General features: G+C 44.1%; 2 protein-coding genes across 2 annotated transcripts in view; both read left to right on the top strand.

The window, feature by feature from the left end:
• LOC306973614 (uncharacterized protein) overlaps window positions 1-8,353 on the top strand; it is a gene marked incomplete at its 5' end in the record, with an annotated part of 80,125 nt that extends 71,772 nt beyond the window's left edge. The window contains 6 exons of the mRNA XM_079570581.1: window positions 6,880-6,935; window positions 7,006-7,151; window positions 7,610-7,695; window positions 7,780-7,908; window positions 8,052-8,177; window positions 8,271-8,353. Coding sequence (XP_079426707.1) covers window positions 6,880-6,935; window positions 7,006-7,151; window positions 7,610-7,695; window positions 7,780-7,908; window positions 8,052-8,177; window positions 8,271-8,314 — 587 coding nt within the window. The 3' untranslated portion in view covers window positions 8,315-8,353. The remainder of the gene's footprint in view (window positions 1-6,879; window positions 6,936-7,005; window positions 7,152-7,609; window positions 7,696-7,779; window positions 7,909-8,051; window positions 8,178-8,270) is intronic.
• A 1,235-nt stretch (window positions 8,354-9,588) lies between these two features.
• Window positions 9,589-18,432, top strand: psmb4 (proteasome 20S subunit beta 4). The gene is made up of 8 exons (XM_079570590.1): window positions 9,589-9,753; window positions 10,733-10,859; window positions 10,937-11,016; window positions 12,292-12,438; window positions 13,724-13,805; window positions 17,935-18,051; window positions 18,130-18,218; window positions 18,310-18,432. Exons 1-8 carry the CDS (start codon window positions 9,611-9,613, stop codon window positions 18,320-18,322), a joined length of 798 nt encoding a protein of 265 aa, XP_079426716.1. The 5' UTR covers window positions 9,589-9,610; the 3' UTR covers window positions 18,323-18,432.
• Window positions 18,433-18,671: the final 239 nt, after the last annotated feature.

An 18,671-nucleotide genomic window follows, 5' to 3' on the forward strand; every position in this document is an offset into this window, starting at 1 on the left:
TCTCTGGGTTTAAACCTTTCTTGAATTCAGGAAGCTTATGGTTATGTACCTTATACATAACAATAGCTGTGCCAAGATCAACTAAGTTGGTCCTCTGCCAGCGTGACAAAACATCTAAACTATTAGGCCTGTAGGGCTTGCACAAGGCCACAGGGACAAAACATTTTGGGGGCCCTGACTGTTTAAATAGGGGGTATTATGCTTTTTCAAGCTTTACATCATGTTATTATGTCATTCCCTCATTAAAAACATGCCTGAAGTGTTGCCTTGGCACATTCACGTATTTTTGAGTAATCTGTAAAAACTCTGATGGCGGCCATTTTAGGGATAGGTTTGCCTGAGTCCTCCTAGGAACGCCCCCACCTCCAGGATACGCCTCCGAGCTTTCGTCACCAGCCGAGTAACCAACCACTGCTCCTCAGCAGAACCCCCTCCCCGCAGTGTCTAGCCCTAAGATGTAAACAGAGTCATCGTGGAGGATTAGCTTCATGTGTTGTGAACCGGAGCCACAGCAGACTTTTACAAAGACACACATCAGTGTTTCTGTTACCGAAACACCCAGGATTAAAACCGGTGACAAGAACACTTATTTCAGTGTCTGGTTCTGCGCTGGGCCTTGATGATGCACAGAGCCTCCGGAGAAAGCTAATGCTAAGCTAAACCTCGAGTCATCACGTGAAAACGAGAAATATGCACAAATAAAGTCAATAAAACCACCACACACATAAAGAACCGTTTAACAATGATCACACACGGAGCCTGGCTTGTTGATTTAGAAGTTTATTGCTCACATTTCATCTACAATGGGTCGTAGCCGAGTGGCTTTCTCCCGGAGCTAACAAGCTAGCCGCGACAAGAAAACGGGAAAATTCACTGAATACAAGCAGCATATTATGCATTGAAAACATCACTAAAACAGGCAACTGCTTGAAGCAGCCTTTATGATGATGTTATGGAGATGTTTAAAGCAGCATTAAGTTATACAAAGATTTCCCAAGATTTAAACATCTCCCGGGCACTGTTCAATCCATCATTCAGAAATGGAAAGAGTAAAGCACAACTGCCAACTTACCAAGACACGGTCGCCCATCTAAAATATTAGATCAAACAAGGAGAACACTGGTAAGATATACAACCAAGTGCCCCAAGATAACTCTGGAGGAGCTGTGAAGTCCTGCCGCTGAGCTGGGGGAATCTGTACATGGGACAACTATAAGTCGTATCTACACAAATCTGGCCTTCATGGACGAGTGGAAGAAGAAAGCCATTATTGAAAGAAGACCATAAGAAATCCCGTTTGAAGTTTGCTAGAAGTCATATGGAGGACACAGCTCCATGTGGAAGAAGGAGCTTTGGTCAGATGAGAGAAAAATGTAACTTTTTGGCCCAAACGTAAAACGTTATGTATGGAGCAAATCTGACACTGCTCATGGTCCTGAGTGCACCATCCCCAGTGTCAAATATACGGGGGGGGGGGGGGGGGAATCATGCTGTGGGGCTGCTTTTCCTCAGCGGGGACTGGGGAGATTGTAAGAATAGTTGAAGATGGATGGAGCCAAATACAGAGACATTTTGGAGGAAAACCTGCTGGAGTCACAAGAGAACTGAGGCTGGGGCGGAGATTCACCTTCAGCAGGACAATGACCCTAAACACAAAGATAAATCTACAATGGAATGGTTCAATAAAAACATATTAATGTGTTAGAATGGCCCAGTCAAAGTCCTGACCTAAATCCTATTGAAAATCTGTGGAATAATCTGAAAACTGCTGTTCACAAACGCTCTCCTTCTAATGTGACAGAGCTGGAGTTGTTTTGTAAAGATGAATGGGCTAAAATGTCAGTCTCTACATGTGCTAATCTTGTAGAGTCAAACCCCAAAAGACTTGTGCTGTTATTGCAGTAAAAGGGGGTTCCACAAAGTATTCATTCATGCTGTATGAATACTTATGCACGCCCCAATTTTCGGTTTTCTATTTTTTGAAAAATAACAGAATCATGTATCATTTTGCTTTCACTTCACAGTTGTCTGTTACTTGTGTGTGAACGTTCAGTAAAAGAATCAAAATAAAATCTTAATGTTTAGGGTTGTAAACATGACAAAATGTGCAAAAGTTCAAGGTGTATGAATACTTTCGAGAGGCAACTGTATCTCAAAAACAGTGGCCTGTTCCATAAACATCTACAAAGTAGCCAGCATTTCATTGCTTATTTTTTCATGTGTTTGTTGCTCTTTTGTTTCATTTCATCCTTGTTTTTGTCTCATTTTAGTCGCTATTTTGACTAAGCTTTAGATTTGGGTAAAACTGGATTGGTACAGGCGGGGGTTAAGCAGAGGGGACGGGAAGGCTCTGAGGTGGATGGTCGGGATTTATTAGTAGAAAATGTTTTGTCCCCGTGAGGAAACCTGCTGCTTCTGGTGGTAGGGGTGAAAGTGGGACCATTGCTGAGCGGTCGGTGGGGTAAACGGAAACAGCTGGAGATGTTTGCGTACGTGAGCGAGGAGCGTTATATTGTTGATCTCTGGTCTGAAGAAATCAATGAACCTGTCTGATTTTTATAGTCTATCTCTTTTAACTTTGTTAATATTCAACAATAATCCGTGTGCGTTAAAGTACTTCTGAACAGCTAAGATCATCCTGAAGCGACCCCGTGCCCTTACGCACAGTGTTATTATGGTTTAAATATTAATCCGAGCCGTGGACGTGCCTTGCCTTGTGTGACCGATGAGCCTTGACCTGCTGTCTCCAGCTCATCTACATAAAGGCGTGACTAAAATCAGTAGAATTTCAGATTTAAACAGGTTAGGTTCTCATCCAAATGTATTCTTTGATTATCCACTGCAGAAACAGCATTTTCTGTGTTGAGTTGGTCATAAGGAGCATGTTTTGTACTGATGGCAACAGATGTTAAACAGATGTAAATATACCGTACAAAAATATATAATATGTGAAAGTGACAAATGGTAAATAAGGTAAACCCGCTGGTTTCTCCTGGCACAGGTCAACTCAATACTGTCAAAACCTCTCTCAGTCCATGCGCTGCGCTTTGGATAAGTCATTAAAGCCAACGCACACCAAGACGCCATGAAACGCAGTTTCATCACATTTCTATAGAGAGGTGCGCTCTGTCGAGGGAAACACGGGTTTTTAGCCTTCTGCGGGGACACAGACAATGCTATGGACTGTAACAAACAGAGACTGCTCTGATCTTTGTTAAAAGTTACGAGAGACGCAGCGGAAAAAGACAAACCATCGTCAGAACTCCACCCTGGGAAGGTAAGCTTTCCGTCGCCAACTCGCTGTTAACCTGCAAAAAAAGAGCCACGTTTGCTCTCTCTCTTACAACACTGACCTGCGTTTGGCCTTTTCTGTCTGATAATGTGTTTGATAATGTGTTTAAAGCTGCACGGTTTGAGGAAAGCCTTTGAAGTGTCGTTACGCAGCGTCTTGGCACTTGGCACATGGTGCGCTACGTTGCGGTGCGCACGGCGCTGGCCTTTAAAAAACTCAGGGCTTGTCGGGACCCGTGAGGCTCCCCCGGCGCCCCTATGCAAGGCATATATTGCGTATGCCCTTTTTGCTCAAAAGAAAAACGTATGGTAAGTATTGCAAAATTTCACAAAAAACAAGCAAAAAAAAGATGTTGTTAGCATTTGGCCTCTCCCAGTATGTTCTTACAGCTCCAAACGGGTGAAGTTAGAAGCGACTTCCACGGGCACGCACAAAAACCAGACAGGTACACATCAACTAGTCTAAGCTCAGGTAAGAGCATATCTCAGTATGGAAAAACGGTGTTCCTTTGGGCAAAAGTTCCAGTGGACCCAGAAGTGGAGCAATGACATCATCACTCCATCATCATCATCATCATCAGATACAAATGTATAGATACTTGTGCTTGACTCACTGACAGGGGAGCACTGTTTGATGTTTTGAGAAAAGCCTGTTTGTCGCAGTTGAAGTTCAGAATCTCATCTGACATTAGTCCATGTGTGGATGCCTTTCAGCCCAGTTTAGCCAGATTTTAGTGTTTGACTAGGATCGTATGGGGTGAGATCTGTGCCTCCAACTGCATGTCAATTGGTGGACTTTGGAAGCAAATATTTCTTTTGAGAACCACTAACCAAAACAATTGCAGTTCTTGGGGTCTGTTAACTGCAAACATTCAAATTGCTCTCGGAAAAACCCAGCCTGACCCGGCTGAGGAGCTGCCCCGTTGGTCCGCACAAACCCACCCCCTGATTGATCCGGTCTGTGGGCTATAAGTAAGTACTGTACTCGCCAGACTTCTGTCAGTGTCAAGATGAAGTCCCTGCTCGGAGTCCTCAGTCTGGTTCTAGTCCTGGTCTACAGCCAGGCCGATGAGCCAACAGTCTGCAACAAGACTCTGGGCTCAGAGGAACTGCACCAGGTCTGTATGAGGACTGGACCAGGACTAAACTAGGACTAAACCAGGACTGAAACAGGACTAAACCAGGACTAAACCAGGAATGAAACAGGACTAAACCAGGACTGGACCAGGACTAAACCAGGACTGGACCAGGACTAAACTAGGACTAAACCAGGAATGAAACAGAACTAAACCAGGACTGGACCAGGACTAAACCAGGACTGTACCAGGACTGTACCAGGACTAAACCAGGACTAAACCAGGACTGGACCAGGACTAAACTAGGACTGGCCCTGGACTGAACCCGCTCTTGTGTGCAGGTGCATGGGGACTGGGTGCTGGTCTTCGCGGTCTATGATAAGGTGAAGGGCTATGAGGAGGAGATGCCGAACATGACCAGCTCCCACATAGAGATCCATGTCCAGCCCGACAATCACACCCTGGTCGCACATGAGCGCACCGTCTGCGCGTACGTACCCCAGACCGGCCATATGCTACTGTCCACATTTGACACATATGTTGCATATACGACTGTAGCTTTCTTTTAGTAAGTAAGTCACTTTTGTTTTTTATTCATTAATTGTTCGTAAGAGTAAATACTGTGCTAACAGAAAAGACAAAGGGAGAGAGGGATATTGTACATTGCACCACCACCCAGTTAGTGTTCAACTTTTCAAATTAATTCACAAGTTTATCAAGATATTTTGCAGAAAAATCGGAGACATTCACAACAGCGTTTTGCAGCATTAACTGCTTTCCTGTAGTTGCAGATTAGACGCTCACAACCCACACCTTAGTTAGTTAGTTAGCTAGTTAGTTAGTAACAGACACTGTTTAATCATTCCTGTGATTTTGATGAATATCAGACCACATTTATTGACCGATTTAAATGTGAGAATTTCCACACGGTGTTCTTACTGTTTCTCACCACTGTATACAACGGAGATATTTTTCTTGGCTGTAAACACTGGCCCACAGTTAGCTTTGCCCTATAGCCTGTTCTTCTTCTTCTGATCGTGATAAACCAAATAACAACGTTATTACGCAAAACATATTTATCGACAAACCGAAAGCTGTAGACAGAATAGTCGGGACAGTCAGGACTTACCTGTACTGCGTCATGAACCTCAGAAATGCAAACCAAAAGTTTGTAAATTAGACAACTGAGACCAGCGAGGGAGATGTTTTCCATAAGTGTGTATTGGGGCTTCCGGGTTGGTGGCAGGCAAAGTTGGATGTGTGGTTTTCTGACCAGAAACACCAGGGAGAGATGAAAGACATCCCTTTAAGGCTTGTATTAACTACCATCACATGTTACTCAAATCTACTTTTACGTCAGCTTTTTCGACCCCAAAGTCTCAATTGGACTCAACCAGCCTTCTCTAATGCACAGGGTGTTTTGCATTATACACAGCAAACAATCCTTCTGGAATCTTCCTCTTGCAGACACAATGAAAGATAAGGGAAATGCAAAAGTACTATTTTGTCCCCTCCCCTACAAAGATGTGTAGACATAGTTCATAGATCTGACCCCACAAAATCAATAAACCTAACCTAGAGTGGCACCTTTGGGACCAGTGGCAGCACTCACTTTTTCTATCCGGTGGCTTTCCTTCACAGCGGCCATCTTTTAAAAGTGTGTATGTGTTTTCAGAGGATTGAAATGTTTGTCCTTCACCTTTAACCTGACCCTCCCCCAGAGCCACGAGGGACACAACCGTCTGCAGATGGAGGGAACAAGTGAGTTCAATGAGGCTCTTAAATAAGTATGTGCAGACCACGGTTTGGATGGACAATGTGTCCTAACTGAGTAGATATTTCCCCATCCAGCTCGCTTCATTATGTTCGTAGTGTGAGAGAATGGCTTCTGTCCACCTCCAAATGACGGATACAATGAAGTACCACATTACTATTACCACACCGATGTCCTACAGATATTGTTCTTTGTTGTCAGTTGAGAACAGAGATGGAGTGTTGAAGCCCTACACTGAGGCACACACTGCAGAGTTCTTCCCAAGTTCAGAACACACCATGGAGATGCTCTACAAAAGCGAGAAACATGGAATTGTCTATCTCGTTTACAGTGAGTCCTGGGTTTTCTTCTACTTTTTGTCTTAATGTCTTCAGTTAATAGTTTAACATGTGCCTAAAACTGAGTCTGACATTAGTTAAAATGCCTGATATTTGAACCATTTCTGTTTCTGTTCCATATAACACTGTAACGAAAGAGGTTCTGAGGACTTTGTGAATGGCATAAGTTTAGTTTAAGCTGCGTTCATACACAGCTGTGTCTCTTGTCCTCAGGGAGAGAGGGACAGCACGTGGATGATCTGGAGAAGGATCATGAGGGACACAGAGCGATGGCCAAGTGCCTGAATCTGCACGGGGAGAACTTTGTGGAGTGGCACTACCACGGAGCAGGTAACACTAAACTCAGTATCCACCAAAAACATTCAAAACATTTCCACTGACGTCTGTGTTTCTGTTTCAGATTTCTGCCACAAAAAGTCTGTGTTGCCAACTCTGGATTCAGACGAGCTGCACCAGGTTAGTGGCGGACATCTTGTTAAACACTGAACTCGGACTGAACCAGGACTGAACCTGGTCTTGTGTGCAGGTGGATGGGGACTGGGTGATGGTCTGGATGGCCTATAAAAAGATTACGACCCATGACGACCCATGGGTGAACCTCACCAGCTCCCACATGGAGATGCGTGTTCAGTCTGACAATCACACCGTGGTCTTTCACGAGCGCAATACTGTGTATGTACTCCTGACCAACGACTTTATCTTTGTGACTGGTCACTGTGATGTGATCTATATCCTTTTTTCCTCTTTGCATTCATTAATGAGGATGTGTTTTTCATGGATGTATAAAGACCTGGATCGGCTGCTGCCCAGGCTTGTTGCCTCACTGATTAGAAACCACGCTGCTACAAACTTCATCTGTTTGTCTGACAGTGACCGACAAGTTTCATAAGGTTCTAATTTGGTGTAAAATATTATGAGTTATGAATGAAACTTTTTCTCCTTTTCAAATATTTCAGTTGTGTGCCCCGCTTAAGTCCGGCGCCAGCAGAACAGTTCCACTGATTGTTCTTTTCCAACCGTGTAGAGAGCGAGCAGAAGTGTGCATCTGAAATATGAGCCTTTGACCATGGGCTTCTGAACAGAATCACAGCTTCCTCTTTAGTGGAACTGACTAAACATGTTTTTTTCAGAGGAGGGAAATGCATTTCCTACAAGGGGAACCTGACTCTTCCTCAGAACAGCGAGAGAATTCACCAACTCCACATGGAGGGAGGGAGTGAGTTTGATCTACCTGAAAGCTTGTCTAAGGTTTTCTGGATGTGCTGTTATACATGTTTAATGATGCTTCTGTGGTTTCCAGTGCAGGACACAGACGGAGAGTGGAAACCGTACAATGACACCGCCACTGCAGAGTTCTTCCCGAGTTCAGCAAACACCATGGAGATGTTCTACAAAAGTGAAAATCATGGACATTTCCTGATCATGTACCGTAAGTTCTGGTTCAGATTTGATTTAGTCCTGCAGGTTCAGTCTCTGTTCAGTCCTTGTTTATTTCCTGGTGTTGCGCTGGTTTAGTCGAGGTTCTGTCCAAGTATTGTCCTGGTTTAACTCTGGTTTGTGCCTGTTCCTCAGGGAAACATGGGAACCATACAGACGTGAAGGATCTGGAGAAGGATCATGATCAGCACAACGCAAAGGCTGAATACTTGGGTCTGAGCGGGGAGTCCTTCGATCAGTGGCACTACGACGGAGCGGCCGGTACTACTCCAATATTCACCCAAACAAACATATTCCAAAAACATATTCAAATCATTAAAACATCAGAATTAAACAAATCTGCTTCTCTTTCAGATTTCTGCAACATAAAGTCAGCGCCGGAGAAGGCTGATTCTTGAACAAAGAAACTACTCCCAAATAAAGAGTTCTAAACACGCTCAGACTCTTTTTCTGTGTACGAGCCTCATTATAGAAATGTAAGGAAGTAGGCTTTTGGTTACCACATTTGCAGTCGTGAAAACACAAATCATTACCAACGTTAGGGTTATAATGGTGTACATTTTTGTTGGTATAGTATAGGTGTTAATCTTGCTAAATTCTCTACATGTCACTTAAAGCTGTACTCAGTAACTCATGCCCCTAGAGGCCGTAAGCGCCACTTCAGACAATGAGTAAAAAAAACTCAACATGCTACGATGTTGAGTTTTTTTTACTCATTGTCCGTGAGAGTAAATACTACCCTGACAGAAAAGACAAAGGGATAGAAGGACCATAGAAGGACCAAAATACTCACTGATGCGTATTGCGTATGTGCTACTGCACCGACCACCCAGACACATATTGATAACGCAACATGCACAATGACGTGAACTACTGTAGGCCTATGTTTGTTTACTTTCCAAAATACTAAGACACCCCATCAATATGTCTCCAGTCTATAAAGATTTATCTTATTGCTGGACATTTCAACTCTGTGCTGCTTCATGGCACTTCACGTACACAAATTCACTCACTGAACAGCCTCGCCAACACTCACCCTTAGCGTCCTGGTCCAGCCCGAAGCCTCTTCTTCTTCTTCTTCTTCTTTGGTTGTTTAACGGCAATCGTGCACTACCGCCACCCACCGGATGCCTTTATCACCCCTATCGAATGTACAATTCTAATAAAAGGAAACGTGGACAAAAAAAAAGATCCTCAACAGTGCTTTAGAAGTTTTCATTGACTATCTTTCATCCCTCTCTTGAAGCGACACTCTCCTCTCCAGACACATGATCGGGTCGGGGACAGGTCTCTCACCGTTGTCTGGGCCTACGGGCCTAACATCGGTGCAGAGTACCCGGCCTTCTTGGAGTCCCTGGGAGGGGTACTAGATGGTGCTCCAACTGGGGACTCCATTGTTCTACTGGGGGACTTCAACGCCCACGTGGGTAACGACAGTGAGACCTGGACGGGAGTGATTGAGAAGAACAGCCTCCCCGATCTGAAGCATGCACTGTCCCAATAAATGAAATTGTAACAACAACAACACCAACATAATCAAAATATAAATATAAATCACAATCAGAATAATAGTGGCTGTTAGTAATCTTTTTTTTCCAAATATAAATGAAATGAACATTTGTAAAATGTATTTGTTTACATGCGACGTATCCGCTGAACAAGAGGAACCTGCGTCACTTCCGGTCAGATCCAAGATGGAGTCGTGCGGAGGAAAGCTGAGTTTTTGGGAGAACGGGCCGAAGCCGGGGCAGTTTTATTCTTTCCCCGGGAACAGTGGCGGTGGCATGGCCGGGAGTGTTGGCTCTGGAGCGGCCTGTGGACCCGTCAGACACACGCTGTGAGTCTCACGCTCCAAATAATCTTAGAATGATATGTGGCTGCGACGCGGTGCTGCATCATCCTCACACAGACGGAAGCCGAGTCATGCTAAGCTAACGGCTAACTACACTTCTATAAGCTCTCAATTTAAAGACTAGCGACTGTTATGATCGGGGCTTACTCGTCTTAAGTTGTTATAAAATGCAAGGGTTTACTAAATCTCAGGGACATTTCTGGGAAAACAAGAAGAAAATGAAAAGCGAAACTAACCACCACATTAGGTCTGCCTTTCAGTTTACCCACATTGTTTGACAAGACTAGCTAATGCATGAGGCGTTGTGAAGAAAAGAAAAAAAACACTTTATCACAAATTATACATACAATTTCATTGAGATAGGGCTTTATATATTATATTATATTAATCACTAACAATACTAGATGCTGTTAACTCTCAGGCATAAACAATACAGTAAACCTTTGATCTAAAAGTGCATCATCGTATCCTAATATACCACACAGGCTGCAGTAAACATGAAGTATTAAATGTAACTCAATTTGCTACAGTTAAAAAATTGAGTTTTACAAAAATAGGGGGTAAATGCTAATACTCAGTACAGACGATGTTTATCATTATCTGTTAAAAAGTAATTATCGTGACAGCCCTACCTGTGTGCAGCTCTGATTTGACTTCAGCCACTGTTTCAGACCTCTGTTGAAGCTGTCCACGTAAGTCTGCAGTTTTAAGTCAGTGGGCAGAGAGTTCCACAGTCTGAATCCATTAAAGAAGGACTGTCCAAAAGATTTTCATGCGCTCTTTTAAACATGTAGCTCCTGTTCACCATCAATCACAAATATGCTTTTGCAATATACTGACGGACAAAACCAAGTGTATTCCCCTAAAATAGGATGAATATGGTGTTTGTAGGTCTTGTATTAGCCCACTTAGTCCTGCCATGAGTGGACTAATTCACTTGTCTTCCACGCCGTTTGTTCTGCAGTAACCCCATGGTGACGGGCACCTCGGTTTTGGGGGTGAAGTTTAACGGAGGAGTGATCATCGCGGCGGACATGTTGGGCTCCTACGGCTCTCTGGCTCGGTTCAGGAACATCTCTCGCCTCATGAAGGTAAATCTAACCTCTTCAGCTCTTCAAAACACGAGACCGCGTGCTAATGAGTGCATCCTTTGTGTCTGCACACACAGGTGAACAACAACACCATCCTGGGCGCGTCCGGAGACTACGCCGATTACCAGTACATGAAGCAGGTCATCGAGCAGATGGTGTAAGCTGCTTCTCTCTTTCAACGCTCAATAATCTACTCTGGCTTGTTTAGCAGCTCGACCTTTCTGTGTTGGGCATTGAAAAGAAAGTCATGTGTCCAAAGTTTCTAGACCAAAGCCATTTGACATTTATTGAAGTGTTAAGATTGAAAAGTTTATGAACTCAAAATGTAACCCAGTGCTGTGTAACTGTTACTGGAAAACAAAGCAGTGTGTGATTAAAAAAAAAAAAAAGCCTCCAAACACAAGTATTGAAAGTATTGTGACATAAAGTATCGATACTTGCTATTGCAGAAAAAAGTATTGCAATCCAAATCCAATCCGATATTTTCTCCCAGCCCTGGTGTAAAACCCCGCAGAGGCAGCCCTAATCGCTGCGTCCCTTTCACAGAGAAAGCTGCTTATGGCTAGGGCTGGGGACTTAAATTTTTATGAGAAGTACTTTAACAATACTTTTTCTAATACCTACGTAGATATTAAAATATTTGTCGTCTAGAACCAGAAAACGGAACAATATTGTCATAATTTATTTTTCACAGTCAAAGTGATATTTTTGCAGACTAAAATTGGACTAAAACTAAATTAAAAGTTTTTTAGGAGACTAAAACTGTGACTAAAATGTCCAGATATTTTTGTCGACTCAAAATAAGACTAAATGAAAATGAAAAGAAGAGACTAAAATCATCCAAACTTCCGCTGACGGTTTGAAAGAGCCTCAGATAATTTAAATTCTCTGCTGAAGGAACAGCTCTGAGCTTTGTTCATGTGGGAGAAGCTCCATGAAACGGAGGACCTTGATTAAATATGAACAAGAACAACAATATTAGAAAAATGTGTAAAAAGAAATTGGGGAAAAATGGGGCAAACATTGGGCAATTTTTTATTTTATTTTTATGTGGAAACTAAATGGGGAAGAAAACCTAGATGTTAAGATATACACAAAAAAAAGAAGGTACCTGCTTTTCAATACTTTTTTTTATACTGGTTGTAACTACATTTTTTGTCTGATACCAGCTTTGGATTCCAGGTTTTGTCTTTTTCTAATGAATTCACTTAAGTATAACCTTATTTACATGGAAATAAGCAAAGACTAAACCCGTGAACAGCTTATTTGACGCACGGAAAAGCTACCCATCCACAAAGTCCGTCTACTTCTGTCCAGGGCTGTAACAGAACACTGAACTGACATTACGGCTCAGTACAATTATCTGTCGGTTTAGTATTTCAAGAAAGAAGAAAAAAAGAAAGGTGTGTTGAGATGTCCTTGTGTTCCCCAGGATCGATGAGGAGCTCCTGGGCGACGGTCACTCCTACAGCCCCAAAGCCGTGCACTCGTGGCTCACCAGGGTCATGTACAACCGCCGCAGCCGCATGAACCCGCTGTGGAACACCGTGGTCATCGGGGGGCACTACAACGGAGAGAGGTAAGGGCATCTGAGGGAAACATCAAGGGGACTGGAGGCAGGGCTTTTTCGGTCACCGGTCACTGTGGTTCATGGTTTGCTAAAGTTACGAGCCACCAACGAGGAAAACTATGAAAACGTGTCAAACGTGTCAAAAATGTGACACAAATGCGGTGACTATATCTGTGAGCTCCAGTCAACAGGCTTTTAGATTTGGGTAAAGCCAAACTGGAGAAAACACGCTTGGCTAATATGGGGGGAAAGAGTGTCATAAACGCAGATGAAAACGCAAAAAAACCCATCACAAATCGAAGGAAAAGGGACCAAAACGGGACAAAAAAGACACAACGTGACGATGTGGTAACAACCTGGTCATAGCGGTCTTAGCTTTCAAATTAGGGATGTGCCTATCTTTTTTGAGCACCCGATCCGATGTTTTGACACTTCATGTTGCTGATCCGATACAGTTTTTTGTATTATTTTCTTATATAATATATATCATTATACAGTATATTATAGCCTATTGATGTTCCAGTAGTTTCACAATGTTTTTAAGAAGCAGGTGTTGTGCATGTTAGCGATAGTAGCCTAGCTTAGCAGTAGCATGAAGGCCGTGAATCTGTGGTCCTGGATCTGCTGTGGCTCCAGTCTGCAGTTTTACCAGTGGTATCAGACCCTACCAAGTCATCAAATCTGATCCAATACTCTCAAAATTCCCGGATCGGCTACCGATACCGAATATCGGATCAATACATCCCTAGGCTCGATAGGCAAGAAGCTTTCAGATTTGGGTAAAGACAAACTGGAGAAAATGTGCTCTGTTAAGAAGTTAACAATATAAAGCCGTAATTTAAAACCTGTCTCTGTTCATCATTTGGATTTAGTCGCTGAAAATATTGGCAATTTTATAGGAAAACATGTATTGGCAAACCTACATTTTTTCTCATATTTAGTACCAGTAACGTTCAAATTGATATCTCTAAATTTAAATCTTTCCCTGTTCACCGGCCTTGCCTCATCCTGATTAGAAGCCAGTGAAAACTAAACCAGCTATTGAAACTCTATGTAGGCTTACACTTGAATCAAAAGGAAACACTAGAATTGAAAAAGATGATTTTGCAGATGTTGGCACAACTTAACCGCTGTTAGCATAACATTAGCACTTAGCTTAGCTTTCCTCTGTTTTTTTTAGCCTTAATTCCATAAACTCCATCAAAAGGCAGCATTTGTCCACAAACCTTTGTTCTTCATATTCTCTAATGTTCTTTCAGAAATGTGTAATGCGTATGTCCCTCTCTGTCTGCAGTTTCCTGGGTTATGTGGACAAACTGGGCGTGGCTTACGAGGCCCCCACTGTGGCCACAGGATTCGGAGCTTACCTGGCTCAGGTGAGTCCACAGTTCAACCTGCCGAACCTTCAGGTCGCAAATCCAGCCATTTGAGAGGTCTATATCCAACTCGAGGTCCATATCCCAACTCGAGGTCCATATCCCAACTCGAGGTCCATATGCCGACTCGAGGTCCATATCCCAACTTGAGGCCCATATGCCGACTCGAGGTCCATATCCCAATTTGAGGCCCATATGCCGACTCGAGGTCCATATGCCGACTCGAGGTCCATATCCAACAGTCCATATCCCGACTCGAGGTCCATATCCCGACTCGAGGTCCATATCCAACAGTCTATATCCCGACTCGAGGTCCATATCCCGACTCGAGGTCCATATCCAACAGTCTATATCCCGACTCGAGGTCCATATCCAACAGTCTATATCCCGACTCGAGGTCCATATGCCGACTCGAGGTCCATATGCCGACTCGAGGTCCATATGCCGACTCGAGGTCCATATGCCGACTCGAGGTCCATATGCCGACTCGAGGTCCATATGTTGACTCGAGGTCCATATGCCGACTCGAGGTCCATATGTTGACTCGAGGTCCATATGCCGACTCGAGGTCCATATCCCAACTCGAGGTCCATATGCCGACCCGAGGGCCATATCCCGACTCGAGGTCCATATCCAACAGTCCATATCCCGACTCGAGGGCCATATCCCGACTTGAGGTCCATATCCAACAGTCCATATCCCGACCCGAGGTCCATATCCAACAGTCCATATCCCGACCCGAGGTCCATATCCAACAGTCCATATCCCGACTCGAGGTCCATATCCAACAGTCCATATCCCGACTCGAGGGCCATATCCCGACTTGAGGTCCATATGTTGACTCGAGGTCCATATCCAACAGTCCATATCCCGACTTGAGGTCCATATCCCGACTCGAGGTCCATATGTTGACTCGAGGTCCATATGCCGACTCGAGGTCCATATGCCGACTCGAGGTCCATATCCCAACTCGAGGTCCATATGCCGACCCGAGGGCCATATCCCGACTCGAGGTCCATATCCAACAGTCCATATCCCGACTCGAGGGCCATATCCCGACTTGAGGTCCATATCCAACAGTCCATATCCCGACCCGAGGTCCATATCCAACAGTCCATATCCCGACCCGAGGTCCATATCCAACAGTCCATATCCCGACTCGAGGTCCATATCCAACAGTCCATATCCCGACTCGAGGGCCATATCCCGACTTGAGGTCCATATCCAACAGTCCATATCCCGACCCGAGGTCCATATCCAACAGTCCATATCCCGACTCGAGGTCCATATCCAACAGTCCATATCCCGACTCGAGGGCCATATCCCGACTTGAGGTCCATATGTTGACTCGAGGTCCATATCCAACAGTCCATATCCCGACTTGAGGTCCATATCCCGACTCGAGGTCCATATGTTGACTCGAGGTCCATATGCCGACTCGAGGTCCATATGCCGACTCGAGGTCCATATCCCAACTCGAGGTCCATATGCCGACCCGAGGGCCATATCCCGACTCGAGGTCCATATCCAACAGTCCATATCCCGACTCGAGGGCCATATCCCGACTTGAGGTCCATATCCAACAGTCCATATCCCGACCCGAGGTCCATATCCAACAGTCCATATCCCGACTCGAGGTCCATATCCAACAGTCCATATCCCGACTCGAGGGCCATATCCCGACTTGAGGTCCATATGCCGACCCGAGGTCCATATCCAACAGTCCATATCCCGACTCGAGGTCCATATCCAACAGTCCATATCCCGACTCGAGTTCCATATCTCAACTCGAGTTCCATATCCAAACTCGAGGTCCATATGCCGACCCGAGGGCCATATCCCGACTCGAGGTCCATATCCAACAGTCCATATCCCGACTCAAGGTCCATATCCCAACTTGAGGTCCATATCCCGACTCGAGGTCCATATCCAACAGTCCATATCCCGACTCGAGGGCCATATCCCGACTTGAGGTCCATATGCCGACCCGAGGTCCATATCCCGACTCGAGGTCCATATCCCGACTCAAGGTCCATATCCAACGGTCCATAACCCGACTCGAGGTCCATATCCAACAGTCCATATCCCGACTCGATGTCCATATCCAACAGTCCATATCCCGACTCGAGGTCCATATCCAACAGTCCATATCCCGACTCGAGGTCCATATCCCAACTCAAGGTCCATATCCCAACTCAAGGTCCATATCCCGACTCGAGGTCCATATCCAACAGTCCATATCCCAACTCGACGTCCATATCCAACGGTCCATGTCCCAACTCGAGGTCCATATGCCGACTCGAGGGCCATATCCCAACTCGAGGTCCATATCCCGACTCGAGGGCCATATCCCAACAACAGTATTTCCTGTCTCAATGGGGTTCTATTTAGTGTTAGTGGTGCAGCTGAAGGCGAAACGTTCAACACGTACAGTACAGATCCGTTGTTCTTTATTAGGATCTCCATTGTCTCCGTAAAGTGTTGGCTAGTAGCCACCTTGATGATGAATGCTTCTGACCATGGTTACGTACGCATGCTGTATCCAAGACTAGGTGTTTTGCGTGTGGTCCATTGTCTTGGAGAACTTTGTCACCTAAAAATCACCTATAATACATCAGGATTTTTTAAAGAAACATTGTTTTACCTTTTTTTTTATACAACTGTTATACGCTGCTGTTCAGACTGAACTCTCGATCATGATTGGCCTCTATTGACTGAGAGCGGTGCAGTACTGCTACTGCTACCTCATTAATGTGCATGATGTCATCAAAAATGTGCATACCGGAATAATCTCGTCTGATGATCATAAGGTCGGGGGTTCAAATCCCAGCTCCTGCAGGTGCACACTGTTGTTGTGTCCTTGGGCAAGACACTTAATTTGGAGAATTTAACAGCCTATAGGCCAGGGTAACGCCTCATTTGAAAGCTAAGACCTGCAAAACTCATCTAAGCTTCTACCTTGTTTTTGTTACCCCGTTTTAGTGCTATTGCGTTTTTATCACAGGTTTTTTTTGTCACACTTTCATTTTTGAAGTGTTTTGGCCGCATTATTATCATTTTTTATGTGTGTGTAATGTAACTGTGATCAAGCCACAAAAATGACCAAACAAGTGAAAAGAGCAACAAAAACACAACCAAAAAGCACAAAAACGAAAATGAAAAAGAAGCTTAGATCAGTTCTTTGCTGTAAGCTACAGTCGAGAAGCTTTTCGATTTGGGTAAAGCCGATCTGTAGAAAATGCACTCCGTCAAGGCGGGGTTAAGCAGTTTTAAAGGAACGATGGCAGCTAATCAGAGATGTGGTAACTCTTGAACATGCTGTACAATGCATAAAGCTAAATTGAAGATGTATCTAAAAGTTTATAAACCGAAAAGTTCTAAAAGGGAAAAGTTTTTAGTGTTTTCTTTCTTGTATGAAATATCCCCGCGATGGTCGGTAGTTAGCGCATAGCCAATTAGCCTAGTTTTAAACTCTTAGCATTTGATTTTTTCAAAATGTCGATGCGAAATGTAAACGTGATTTTTATTCCTGGGGCTCATCAAAGGACCGGGACTGGTTTTTGAGACTGTTGAGCTCGATATCCAATCAGGAAACTGAACCTGATTGGATATCGAGCTCAACAGTCTCAACAACCAGTGTGCTACTGCGTGTGCGTCCTACATGCCATGCCTTTAACCTCTCAGCCCCCACTTTTCTTCAGCTTGACTTGAACTAAATTTTAAAGCTTCTTGGAGGGAAAAAAGTGTCAAAATAGCGACAAAAATGAGGATGAAAACACAGAAAAACAAGCGACAAAAAAGCATCAAAAGAGACGACTAAAGCGACACAAATGCTAAAACAGCGATTAGCAACAAATCAGGTGACAACAAAGCAAAATGGATGACAAAAAAGCGACAGAAATGAGATGCAAGGATGAAAACGCAGCCAAAAAAGCAACAAAAAAGGCGAAACAACAAAATGGGTCACTAAAAATGCAACGAAAAAGTGCAAAAGTTCAAATGGCGTTACCCTGGCCTATAGGCTGTAAGCTCCAGTTGAGAAGCTGTTGAATTTGGGCAAAGCTGAAGTGTGGAAAATGTGTTCGGTTCAGGTGGGAGACTACAACGCTCTAACTCTTGTTTGTTTCAGCCGTTGATGCGGGAGGTGGTGGAGAACAGGACGGACATCTCCAAACAGGAAGCACGAGATCTCATCGAGCGCTGCCTCAAAGTGCTCTACTACAGAGACGCCCGCTCCTACAACAGGGTCAGCTGCTCCTCCTGCCTCCTGCTGCTTCCTCCTGCTGCTGCCACCCTAAATCCACTGTCTATTTCTCCTCTTTAGTATGAAATCGCTATCGTGTCGGCGGAGGGAGTGGAGATCATCGGGCCGCTTTCATCTGAGACCAACTGGGACATCGCACACCTGGTCAGGTGAGGGTCAACGCTAAACTCTTTTTTTTTCCACTTCTCTCTGTGTGAAAACTTCTATTCGATGTTCTCATTTTTTGCATTTCTCCTTCAGTGGATTCGAGTGAAGCCCAGCCACGAAGACGGATTGAAATAAAAGAGCCCTCACATCCCTCTCCTGTAGTGTTCTTCAGATGTTCAATGTTTTTTTGTACAAATAAAATGCAATTAAATAACTGATATGAATGCAAGACTTTTCTTTTGAACGTTTCGCGACTTATATATTCTAACTGTGTTATGAAGGAAAGAGGATTTGATTGTTTCAGTTAAAAATCTATTGTAAAAGATGAAAAACCAATACATGGAAACGTTTATTTAATACGCTTTATCAAAAGTACTCTTGAACTGAAGTGTTTACAGCAGATGTTATTCTCAGTTGAGTGGTGTGATGGCACAGGTCCGATTGCCTAGATGTTC

This window comes from Gobius niger, assembly GCF_951799975.1.
Source record: "Gobius niger genome assembly, chromosome: 14".
Classification (NCBI taxonomy): Eukaryota; Metazoa; Chordata; class Actinopteri; order Gobiiformes; family Gobiidae; genus Gobius; species Gobius niger.